The 13,209-nt window shown below is 43.1% G+C and overlaps 1 protein-coding gene across 1 annotated transcript; it reads left to right on the forward strand.

Annotated features, from left to right (window-relative positions):
• Positions 1-867: 867 nt before the first annotated feature.
• exoc3l2a (exocyst complex component 3-like 2a) lies at positions 868-13,209 on the forward strand. Its single transcript, XM_014986432.2, has 13 exons — positions 868-1,148; positions 3,133-3,702; positions 4,211-4,425; positions 4,826-5,576; positions 5,673-5,787; positions 5,875-5,985; positions 6,079-6,179; positions 6,944-7,054; positions 7,142-7,277; positions 8,404-8,526; positions 8,655-8,810; positions 9,745-9,866; positions 12,102-13,209. Exons 2-13 carry the CDS (start codon positions 3,158-3,160, stop codon positions 12,409-12,411), a joined length of 2,796 nt encoding a protein of 931 aa, XP_014841918.2. The 5' UTR covers positions 868-1,148; positions 3,133-3,157; the 3' UTR covers positions 12,412-13,209.

Below are 13,209 nucleotides of genomic sequence, written 5' to 3' on the forward strand. Positions count from 1 at the left end.
ATCAACCTACTATGACCTTATTGAAGTTATGAGACATTTAAATAAAAGGGTAAACTTTTGCTATGTTGTAGGTTCGATTCCAGCTTCCTCCTGCCACATGTCGATGTGCCCCGGGGCAAGGCACTTAACCCCAAGTTGCCTACCGATCTGCGTGTCGGTGTATAAATGTGTGGGCGTTTGTGAGTGCGAGTGGGTGAATGTGACTCTAGTGTAAAGCGCTTTGAGTGGTTAAAATGACCGGAAAAGCGCTATACAAGTTCAGTCCATTTACCAGTGTCAATTGGTTGTGTTAGTAGCTTACTTCACCCTAGCTAAGCAGACGCATCCTACGTAAGTACTTTAGCACAAGCTAGTGCTAGCTACTATGTTCAAAATTCACAATTTGACCAAACAGTTAATCATAAACTCAACAGACAGACAACATTTTAGCTAGCGTGGTATTTATAATAACAATGTTTCGGCTTTACATTGACTGTCCTGGCGCTATAAGCTCTTGTCATAACTCAATGTGAACACTGGGTGGCAGTAAACAGCCATACTGCTGCTGCTTGAAGCTGCTCAGTAAAGCCAGGACATCACAGCAGCAGAGTTGACTGTCATAAAAGTTCAAATCTTCCACCTAAATCTCCCGCTGGGGATTAATGAGCGGCTGATGAGGTAGAAATGGAATTTCTTCTCAAGGCTGTTGTTTGCTTTCTTTGTTTTCTGCCCTCTAGAAGACCACTGTCACAAAAAGCACAAAACCCCATTTTAGAGAGACGAGCAAGGGGTATGTCCTGTCCCCCTCCAGTGGACAGCTCGTGCAATTAGTGTAATTAGAAGTGTCCCTCGGGTGCGGGTGTGTGTATCTGTGTGTGCGTGGGGGGCGCAGGATGGGCTCAGTGGTGTAGGTGAGGGGGTGCGGCGGAGGTGGGGGTCTTTCCTCAGGAAAACATATCACCTTCCACCACAATAGAGAGCATCAGGAAGCCACAGGCAGCCCCATTGCTCTCTTGAGTCACCCAGCACTTTCAGACACGCTCTTGCACTCATCAGTCTCTCTCACACACACTCACACATGACCACACACCCCACAGCCTGGCAGCTCACAAGACCAGTACTCTCAAAGATGACACTGAACTGAAACGCAGCACAGGCACAGCGTTCAGGTAAGTCCTAAGATGCTTTTCTCCTGACTCCACCAACATAACTGACTTTTCAATTAAGGTGTTACTCTGATGATGATCCCAATCGTTTATAATGCTGTTAGAAGTCTTTCAGTTACCTCGTTATTATATTTTAACACATCTCTAAATTGACATTCGTCATGTTTTTGACAAAGACAAGAATAATGAAAATAGGTTAAAAAAAACATAAAATCACTTCCCTGGTTTGTGTTGTGTGTCCCTGTTAATGTTGTTTTTTTACTCTTTTTACTCTTCATGGACGATTTCTCTCCATAAAGAGTAAATCCAACAAATTATTTTTCACTCAATAATGGTCCTGATTCAGGTTTCTAAATTGAATCCTAAATTATGCACCTATTTGATCTTTATTGTACTACCTTAAAATGTTTTTCCAACCTTACTCGAAAGTGATCGTCTGGACCTGGAAACCAATCTTCAGATGTGTAAAAAGTATGCACACTGCATATGGAAGGTAGCTTGATGGGCAGAATAAAATTAAAATTTAAAACCAATCTGATGATCAAAAATATATCAGTGGATTTACATTTGTTTTTTGTTAAAAAGTTTATATTTTTGCATGTGTAATCCTTTAGCCACAATTTATTTTACAAAAAATTGACAAAACTAAAGCTATTTAGTCTGAATAAATCTCATGGGAGTTCCAGACTGAGTTAACAAAAAGTGTAAACGTAACAGCTTTGAGTTCATTCATAACACAACTTTGTGCATTTACATTTAGTACTGTGTCTGTGTCAAGCTGTTAGTATTAGAGGTATGAATGCTTTGTATTGCTAGTAAAGACAAAAACAAGAAACAAAGCAGCAAACAATAGGATACACTAGATGCGCATAACAGCATGTTTGTGTAAGTGAAGGCTTGCAAACAATCAGATGACTCCTTATGAAAAGTAGCATTAATTGTTAGAAAACATTAGATGCATTAAAACTGAACCTCATTTATAAAGAACAGTTGAAGGGATAATATTTGGTAGTAATAATTTGCATTTTACATTTTGTATTTCTAAAGATTTGGGATGGTGTGTGCACGTGTTGGAGTCCAAAGTCACAAAGTTACAGAAAATATAGAATTATTAGTATTCAACCTGTGACTCTAATTGCATTGGTGGTTAACCACTGAGTCTAGTAGTTTATGATTAGCAATATTCCAATGGGTTGCTGAAGCTTTTCCCCTTTAAGTTTGCATGTTTTCCCTGAGTCTTTGTGGATTTCCCGCCGCTGCTCCAGCTTCCTCATGCATTCCAAAGACATGCGTGTTTTTATAGGTGATCCTAAAATGGCAGAGGGTATGAGGAAGAGTGTGCATTGTTGTTTGTGTCCATGGTGGACCTGGACAATTCTCACCCAGTCTGACACTGGACAAGCAGCTAGTAAGCATAAAGTAGGCACAGGAAATGTACTTTACCGATGGAATGAAAAAGTCTTTCCATTTGTTCTTGCCTTAAAAATCAAGTTCTCTTTGAGGACTAAGGGACAACACATTATTGAGTTTCTGCAGAGAATGATTATTTTACTTTTTCATAAAAACATTCACATTTTATTAATCGTCCAAAAGCAAAAGCAGTAACAGGCCCGTCACTTTGGGTAAGTCGCCTTCTAGAACCTTCTTGTTGGTTGTTCTTCAAAAAGCTGCAGGTGGGCCAACACAAATATCTTCAAATAGTTTGTCAGATAAGATGGCAATAATTTAGCTATGTTTCCTATTTCCTCTGTGAGGGGCATTACATAAGTGTAGTAGGAAGTTTTTGATTTCAGTTATATAAACTATTGTCTTGCAAAAGAATGTCCAAAAGCATCAAAAATTTGTTTGGATTTTACATCATAGTCTAGATAATAATAGTTAAAACAAACAAATTAATTGATTGAACTTTTTTTTTTACCTTCACCCTGGATGTAGTTGTCCTGCGCCTGAACAACGTGGCTTTATCTAAAATGTTCTTGTTTTGCAGTTGTTTTTAAGGATCACCTGCAATCATGCCTATTCTGAAAAAACCCCCAGGAAGATCCAAGAGCTGTCACGAGTTCCCTAGAGCAAACGGTGAACTGATCCTGCCTCGGCTAGACTTGGACCTGAGGGACCTGAACGATCTCAACGAGCTGAAGGAGCTGAAGGACCTGAAAGACCTGAACAAGAACCTCAACCCCTTTGAGGATGTGGACTTGGACGAGGACGAGAAGAACGGGGGCGACACGGGCCTCTTCATGGGGGAGGTAAGGGGGAACCTCCAGCTGAGGTCCTCCCGGGATGGAGAAGAGGAAGAGAACGAAGTGAACACAGAGAAGCACGGGGCGGGGAACCCCAAAGCGAAGCCGCTCAGGGGGACTCTGGAGCGGATCTGTGGAGTGTCACCCCTCAAAACCCTTGGAAAACTGGGGAAGGGTCTTCGCATATCAGGACGACATGTGTGGGGGAGCAGCTTTCCCCACTACAACCATGGAGACTCAAATACACTCCCGGCAGAGAAGGAGAAGAAGAAAGGGCTGCGAAGAGGCTCGGAGGGGATTATGACCCTGCTTCGGTGAGGATGGGGTCCTGAGGAGAGTGGGATGGGGAACAAACTGCAAAACAAATATATTGAGTTGTGATTGTGTGCCTCTACAACAATATGGCTTATTTTATTGGTACACATACATTTGTCAGTCTGTTCAAAAAATGTTGGATAAGCTTGAAATAAGAGCAAGTGCATTGGATTCCAATAAAAGTAATGTAAGAAACAAAAATGGAGAAACCGTTCAAATAATGTCTCAGCATCGTCTAGACCTGAAGCTTAGTTCAAAGGTGTTATGTAATGTTGTTGTGGTGGCTCTATAGTACCTCTTTTGTTTTCTTCTGACATGTTGTCTACTTGTGTGGCTCATTGAATTAGTCTATTTTTAACTGAGCTGGCTATTCTCTGCAGCAGCACACTTTAGCAGATGTGTGTAAATAAGTGGCATTCCAATCATAGCAGCAAATACTGTTCTGAAATGCACTGAGCAGTCCTTCAGGAGGTTTTAATTTGTGTCGCTGCTATGGATACTCTCCAGCTTCACAGGTCGCCGTAAGGAGGAGCGCAGGGAAAGCCTGCCCTGTGGGGACCTGAGCACGGAGTGCGAGGCAGAGGGATCCAGGCGACCCTCATTTCTTCGGATCAGCTTGGGCAAGCTCAAGAGGGAGTCCATGTCGGACAAGGCTTCCCAAGAGGCCGACGAGGAGGAGGTGGAGGAGGAGCCGGTGATCAAAACCAGAGAGCCCCTGTCAGGTAAAAATCAAGGAAACAGCATCAGTTCAGCACTTCCCGTTCAAGGTTTATGTGTGTTTCCTGTGAGTCTAAGACAACACTCTGATTAGGTTGAGAGGTCCCCAGATTCCCGAGTCGCTCACCAGTTGACTGTCAGATCAGGAAATGATTGCACTTCCTCCCACCCCATGTTCTTGTAAAAGCTTAACCAAGCCACCACTAACTTATTCCACTGGGAAAATTGCTTGAACAGAAGAATGTAGAGAATGAGCAGAGATAACCCAGTCCGTAGCTCAGACACTTGGGCAGATACTCAATAATCATGACTGCAGAAAAGCCTGTCCCCCATTTTATCCGAATCCTTTTGTGTCTTGTCACTTTTGCTGATTAACTTAGGTTTCTATTTGTTGCATTCCAACAGTTCTGGAGATTCTACAGCTAGTCAACCACAGAGACCTTCTCTTGGCTGACACACACATTCTGGAGTTGGAACGAGAGTGTGAGCTCCTGTCTTTGCTGCCAGCCACAACTGCATCCAGCCCTACTTCTACTTTAGGTCCCGGCACCCCACCTATTAGCTACCTTTTGTCATCTTCATCATTTGACGAGGCCCTCAGCTCGAACGCAACGCTAGACTCTAGCAGGAGGAAGGTGAAGGATGTGGAGCTCTTGTACGAAGCCTTGCAGAAGGAGATGTGGGATGTGGTGAGAGAGTCGCTCCGCCAGCCCAGTGCTGGCCCTAACCTTGGCCTAGTGGTGCTAGTGATACAACAGGAGGAGCACGCAGACGCCACCTGGGCTCTGAGAGAGGAGTCCAAGACAGAGCGAGTGAGTCCCCACATCCAACCCAGCCAGCGCCCTCGAAGGCTGAAGACCAAGTGGAGGCAGGCAGTGGCAGAAGCTGCAGACTGGAGCCTGCCTCACCAGGTGGACACTCAGGCAGGCCAGCTGGCCTCGTATCTGGAGCGTCTGAGGAGCCGGATGGTTGATGACCTGGATGCGGCCAGGAGAAATGCCGTGTCCATTTACCCAGAGGAATTTGCAGCCTTCCAGGTGTATGTGGAAAGTTACCATCAGGCCGTCGCCAAACGTCTCCGGACCATCACCAGTGGGCCGCTGCAGATCACAGACGTCTACTCGCTGCTAGACTGGTTTTACAACATCTACAACAGGTTGGTGACAACAGTATTTACAGGATGCATCAGTCTGATGAAGATATACCTAAGTTTCCGTTATGCATCTTTTTGTTAATGTCTGTTGTCCCATAGGGATGTCTTAGGAATCATTGGCACCAGTACAGCCATACACTACTCTGCACTGGAGCCCATTCTTCCTCAACAGACAGTGGACAGGCTGGAAGAAGACTGCATCAGTATAGTCAGGGTAAGATGAAGATTTATTTATTTTTGATAGACATTCATAAGAGAAGCTGGATGGAAAATTTATTTTCATGGAACCTTTTCTTTTCAGGATAAAGTGACAACAGAGCTGATCCAGGTTCTGGATGATGAGGAGAGGCGATGGGCCCAGACTCTACATATAGAGGAGTATCAGTCCAACCTGGCGCGCTCAGTGATCCAGGTACAGCGTAGCGTCTTGGTAGCTTTACCCAAAACGTCTTGGAATTTTCTGATTGAGAATGTAAATCCTAACCCTTATTTATGATATGTCCAGAGGCTGAAGGTGGATTTGGATAGATCTACGTCTGTGAGCCAGTTTCTAGGTGCAAGAGTTGCCCGCTGTTGTCTTATTGGGCTTGCTGACTTCCTCTACAAGTGAGTTCACATCAAACATGAAATTAGATTAGATAATTTATACAGGATGATAAGCTTTATCGTAAGAATACATTTTATAATTTGGGAACCAGGATTAACAATAAGATCACTTTAAAGCTATAAACAAAGCACAGACAGAACAACAATTCTAATTTTAGCTCACACTCAACATTAATGGGTTTGTTTTCATGATTTTAAGGAAACTACATTTTATTCTGATGTTAGGAATAGAGCAAAGACATTTACACCAATCAGGCGTGACATACTGACCACTGTCAAGTGAATAACACTTTTTTTTTAATCTAATCATTATGGCGCCTCTCAGTGGTTGGAATATATCAGGCAGCAAGTGAACATTGTGTCTTTGAAGTTGAGGTGTTGGATGCAGGAAAAATGAGCAAACGGTTCTTGTGGGCTGTTCATTGTCTGCAGTGGTCACTTTCTATCAGAAGTAGTCTGAGGAAGTAACATCAGTGACCCGGTAACAGGGTCGCGAGGACAGTTCTCAACTGAGATTACAAGATCATTTGGTTAACCAAAACTCCCAACATGTAACCACGACACAGATGTAAAACATCTGCACATTGCTATTGGGTTTATTATTTCTTGGGGAGTCCCATTGGGTTCAGAGCTCAGACAATTTAAATAATTTGTAAAATAGTTTACATATGTCTAACCTAAGGTTCTTGGCCAATCATTGCTGCTTATAGCTTCTCTGGTTGACATTCACCCAGAAATTTCTCACAAACCTTACATGTTTCCAGCTTCCAGAGGAAGGTGGAGATGTTTCACGACACGCAGGCAGAGTTTGGAGACAGAGGGGACGGATACGTGTCCAAGACCATAGCGCTGGTCAACTGCTGCCCTCCCCTGAGGTACAACCGTAACCATAGTGACATGATTTACTTGACTACTGATGGGAAGGTTTGCAGTAGATAACTTAAACGTGCTGCTTGCCGCAGGAACTTTGTGGAGCGTTGCAGGCAGTGCGACCCACAGGGCAGCGAGGAGTCAGCGCAGAGAGCCAGCTCCTCCCTGGACAGAGTCGTCAGCCTGTCAGTGCGGGTTCTGACCAGCAGACTGTTTGAGCACATCAGGGTCAGCAGGAAATTTTATTCTCATTACTAACCATGTTAATATTCCAGCAGGATGTTCAGTTTCAGTAGCTAGTTTTGCAAATTTCATTACAAACGCTCAGAGATGACATTTTTTTTAAAGATGACCAGTTCTAAGATAATGCATTTTTATTTTACAGTCATTGTTAGAAGAAAGTACTTCCTTTTTCAGTGCTGGATATAGAAAATGATCTTATCTACAGTGAGTTTGATTTGAAAAAAAAAAAAAGTAATAATAATAACAATAAATAAATAAATAAATCTCACATGTAGAAACATACACATCAGATTCCACACTGCCGTTAACAAAGATCAAACCAAAAGATCTTTGGTTTGATCTTGTGGTTTGATCTTTGGAAGATTGATCTTTGGTTCAAAGATCAATCTTTCACTTCAGTTGCAAGTGAAAATCTAAGTACTGTAGAGTCACTTTTATCAACAATTACTACATATGTAATCATGTTCTGTATGATTTCTGAGTCTCTCACATTGCTATATTTCAATCATAGCTCAGTTATGTAATTTTGTTATGCGATTCTCTTAAGTTCCCTCACTATTTCAATCAGGATGAAGTCTAGACTTTGACTGGGCCCTGGCAGCACCTTAATTTTTTTCTTCTTCAGCTGTTCTGTTGTAGAGTTGTTGGTGTGTTCAGGATCATGTCGTGTTGATGAGCCACTTTGTGCCAAGCTTTAGCTTCCAGACAGAAATCTAAAACGCAGTGCCTTTTCTCTGAGCATTTTTTAGTCTGATCTTGTTGTGAATGTAGCGAGAAGTCCACTTCTTGGAATTATATTAAATGTCTTCCACTGGCAAATAATGATTTCACAACAGTTAACACCAATCCAGACAAGTAGGAAGCTTGTAGTTTTTGATTTTTGCATGCTTAAAGTTCCTACATAAGTTGGTAGATATCAGATAATTTTCACGTTGTCCTGCCACACGCAGCCCTACAACAGAAAGAGGGCGTACTTTCTTTTGTTTTTCCCTTGACTGTACATGTATGAGGTAGCTATAAAAAGCATCCAGAGAGCTGTGTGTGTGTATGTGTGTTGCAGAAATGTACCACACTGCACTTTGTTAATGCGTTTCTGATCTGTTGTTTACAGCCTTTCTTCGACAAACTGATGAAGAGGAAGTGGCTGAACAACACCGATGCCTTTGAAGCCATTGAAGCCAGCATTAAACAGCACTTCAAAAAGTTCAAAAGGATGGACCCTCCTCCGTATCAGGTAAAAAAAAAACCTTCACCGACCTTGTAAGGTGGGAACAAATATTTTAAAGGCTTTTTTTTTTTAATAAAAGAATTGGTTGAATGGTGTATGCAGCAGATCATTGCTTACTTTCTCTAAACTGGCAGGCACTGGTGGGTGAGGTGCACAGACGGGTCCTGGTGGAGTACGTCCGGGCCATTATGCGAGGACGGATCATTTGCACCTCCTCCAAGATGAGAAAGAGGATGGCTTTTCGACTGCAAGACGAGGCCAAGCAGCTGAAAGGCCTCTTTAGAGATCTGGTAAGTTTGATGTGCACGCGCAAAACGACATGTGTTAGATGTGGAAGAAACACTTTAGGCACGGGAAAGCATCCACAACCGGCGTAAAGTTTACATCTTTAGAGACAAGAAATGTTAAGGTATTCCAGGGTGGGGAGGATGATTCTTAAAAACAAAACAACAAGCTGGCGAGGGAGAAGGGAGACGGTGAGTAGAAACTGACCTCTGAACTTCCCGGGTCGGGAAAAAGTCAGACAATGTTTACACAAGAAAAGAACATGTCTCGGTGATGGCAGCCCTGAAAAATGGCTGCCTTCACAAAGATGGAGATGGATGAGCCGGGCTTACGTTAGCACTTGTCAAAGGAGGGAAGAGAGAGTACGGCTGGGCTTGACGCAGTGGCATTTGCCCCCATTTTGGGTGCGAGTTCAAACAAGTGTCCGTCACCTCGGCTGACAACAGGAAGTTGCTGTGTTTGGAAGGAACTTCCTGTTCCTGTCAGCTGGCCAGCTTTGATGTGCCTCTGGCTTGGCCTTGATGGCCTTGCTGGGCAAGGAGCCTCTGTGGAGACTGGGAACATTTGGGCAGGGAGAGGGGAAGAGGATGACTTTTTAATGGCTGTCTAAAAGGGATGCTGTTATTTTTTACCGAATGCCAAAGTAAGGAATTAATCTCTCTTTTCCTCAGCGTTTGAGGGGAAAACAAAAACTCGGAAGACGGAGGTGGAGATCTGTTATTCACCAGTGAATTAAGTGTTTGACCTCTGGCCTCAGGAGGCGTTAATCTGTTTTTCCTCTGAAGTTGCTCTCATTGGACTGCTTTCCATGCTTCCTCTGAAAAGGAAATGTTTAAGCAGAAGAAGCGTGGCAAAAACATGGTTCAAATTTAGTTGAAAAACAAAAACTAAGCTGATCGCTTTAATGAGTTTGTAAAGATGCACTTTTCTGTGCTCCAGGAGTCAAATGCGTCCTGGTTGGACAGCACCATCTCCCACCTCGCTGACATCATCCTCCTGGAAGACACTCCCTCCATCCAGATGGAGGTGGCTGTCCTGGTGAAGGAGTTCCCCGATATAAGGTGAGGTCACAACCCGGATTTGAACTCCCTTTATTATTTTGTGCTTAAAAAACACACTCTCACCGTGGCTTTGCTGACACTAAAACTACAAAAGCAAAACAAAACATGTATGATTTTTTTTTTTGTTCTCCTTTGGATCAAAACAATGGATCAAAACAGGGAAAAGCGCTGTGGAAACTTTTCTATATTAACACAAACTATTTTCGGAGATCAGCAAGGGTCTGGTTTAAAAATGGATGAGACAAGAGAGGCCCCCCTTCCACCTAGGGGTTCGGGAGGAGAAGTTCCAGCTTGTTTGCACAGATTATGACTCAGGTGACCGTTGGCAACCTCTATCAGCATGTGACGTACAAGTCTCTGAGGAATAGACAGGAAGCTGCTGCCGAGTACTTCCTGTTCCTGCCACCCAGCAGGAGACAGACTGGTGCCACAATTAGAATTAAAAAAAGAAGGAGGTGTGGAAGAGGATAAGACATGGCACTTCAGACATAAACTCCTCATTCAGCCATCACTTCCTTCTGTGTTTATTATAAACTACCACATAGCAGAACTCTGATACATCAAAGAGGCCAGACGTTCCTTTGGTATTGTGTGCTTCATCCTACTTGGACCACTGTCCAGTCAGCTGGCATAACCCTGGTTGGATATTTTTGTAGTTCATTCAGACTGGTTGCTTCCCTGGCAGTGACCCAGCTGTTAAGCATAGTCTGCATGTTTTTTTTATTGGAGTAGTGTTCAAAGCCATTGTAAAAGCTTAATGTTTAGATTGCTTTTAGAATAAGTTCGGATGTGGGTTTGGGATTCTTGTCCTGTTGTAACACAGGTGGCAAGCTGTTGCTACATTTCAACCAGCTGTTGATTTGAGGTGAAAATGACAGGTAGTCATCCTTTTTCATCCACTCTAGGGGTCTATTATCTAGCTATGGTGAGTCTATTTCTCTAGTACTTAGTAGCTGCCACAGAATACCTGAACTTGCTGTGCTCACATTTGACACCTATGAATATTGTTCTGGACCTTGTGGACAAAAAAAAAACTCAATCATTGCCTTGTTTGATCGTCAAACTTTTCACTGACAACTATTTGATTCTTATTTTTGTGGAAGCAAGACATTTCTGTCAAATTTGAAGGTGTTGATTTTGGAGCAGCAGCTTCTTACTTGGTCCATGGCATTGTTAAAACCTGGGTCTCCTGGGTAATGTCACTCCAGTTGACTTGATCTATGTGGTTCCTGGGTTGCTCTAGGACATCCTGCTCAATTGCATAACACCTGAGCGTGATAGGTGGGCCACATGGTTGAAATTAGGAGTTGCACCAACTAGTCACCTTGTCGATTCTTTACTCAACAGGGTAAAGAATTTACGAAGCAACTTGTGTAGCAAGTCGTCTAGTTGCAATCATGTGACAAGACTGATTCTTCCAAGAAGATGAAAGATGAGGAACTAGGTGAATTTGTCAGGCAGTTTGAATTGTAAAAAAAAAAAAAAGTAATTTACCAAAGATGTACTGGAAACTCTGGCAAAGGCTACTGGAATACGCACTTTGCATGGCATTGTGGTTACAGTGGGCGTATAGAAGCTGCAGACTGCGGCAGTCCTGATTTTGACTCCCATTTTTGATTCCCTTGTCGCATCTCTTTTCCTGCCTTCTTTCTGCATCTTTCCTGTCAGATTACTATCAAATAAATAGGACTAGTGCCAAACAAATTCTTAAAAAAAAAAACACTACCTGAATAATGTGCGGCATGATATCAGGCTCTTTTCATCCAACTGATCAGCGTCACCTTCTTGACAGTGTTGACAACACTGGCGTTCCAACAGCAAAAAGTTCCTAAGCTTGCTTCCGAGCAGGAAAAGCATAATGACAAGCTTCTGAAATGACTCTGAGCTCAATTTTAGAAAAAACTGACAGGCGACAATGCTAAAAAGCACAGGAGACACAACCATTGTTGGTTTACTTGGAATCCACCATCCTTTTCCCATCCAAATACATTTTCAAAGTCCAAAATAAACATGACATTAACGGTAATAATGAAAGTTCCTGACCGTAACTGAATGAGTCCAAATCAAATGTGGCATGTTTTCCTGGTGCTCCTTCCCAGAAACAGATGCCTTGAGTCAGAGAGTTTTGACTGTTACTCACACTTCTGACAGTCATTGACGACACCAGACAGTGATGGTTTCACACTACCGTCAGCCTGCCAGCTAACTTCCTCAATGCCTCTTTCCGCCTGACAGGAAGAAGCACGTCTCCACCCTGCTGAATGTGCGAGGGATGACACGGCAGACAGAGCGGCAGGAGATCCTTAACATTGTCAAAGACTTCGAATGCAGCAGCGCCCTCATCTCGCGGGAACGCGCTCTCTTTGCTGACATCCCCATCACGTCGGAGGTGCACTGCATCAGCCTGAGTCTCCTGCGTCTCGCCATGACCGTGTCCAACTGGTTCTCAGAGCACCGGCCGCGGCGCAGGACGAGATCCCGGCATGCTGCGCCTCAAGCAGCTGAGGCGGAGGAAAACCCAAGCAAGCTTCACAGAGAAGAGTAGGAGCTTGATGACATGTACATGCACCTTTGATACCAAACAGTGTTACCAGTCTGCTAAAGAAAACTTGACCTCAGGTACTGCTGGTATTGTACATGCTCGCTGACATATCTCCATCTTCACCTTAGAAAATCCGAAAGAGATTTTGGGGTTTGTGAAATCACTGCGCTTAATGGTCTTGGTGTTGATCTTTACATATAGAGAAGAAGACAAAGAAAAACAATCTGTGTTGTACTTTTTTGTTGCTTTTTATTCCTCTGTAACTCTGGAAAATTCATTAGAATATATCGTACAGTATAACGTACATATTGCAGTGTATTAACCTCGTCATATTCAGATATCTACAAGTCATCATCATCTGCTATATATAATGGGACCTAAATTCACTCTGCATAATGCAGCTAAACTGTAGAGTTCTCTTCTGTGACGTAAAGTACTAAGATTCCTGGACAGATGGGCTGGCCCCCACAGAGCCCTGATCTCTGCATCACAGAGACACTCTGAGCTTTCTCGAGATGAAGCTTGCAAGTGTAGTGGTAGGTGTGTGTAAGTGGACCAAGAAGACTGTGCTGTTTCAAAGGCAAGTTTTATTCCCTCCCCCTTTATGGCACTTTTCTGGAAGGTAATAGAACTTAAAAATGGTTATTTGCTTTAATTTGGAGAGAATGCTCTCTTTAACTTGGAGGATTGATTTTGTTATTGTAAAGCAAGATGGTGTGAAAATGTGTTGAACTCTGACTGTGAATGAAATGGATTAATTTCTGGAAACATAATAAAGGCCCATTGACTGGGCAGAATAAA

The sequence above is a fragment of the Poecilia mexicana genome, unplaced genomic scaffold, assembly GCF_051168715.1.
Source record: "Poecilia mexicana isolate PSO_F unplaced genomic scaffold, ASM5116871v1 scaffold_14, whole genome shotgun sequence".
Taxonomy (NCBI): Eukaryota; Metazoa; Chordata; class Actinopteri; order Cyprinodontiformes; family Poeciliidae; genus Poecilia; species Poecilia mexicana.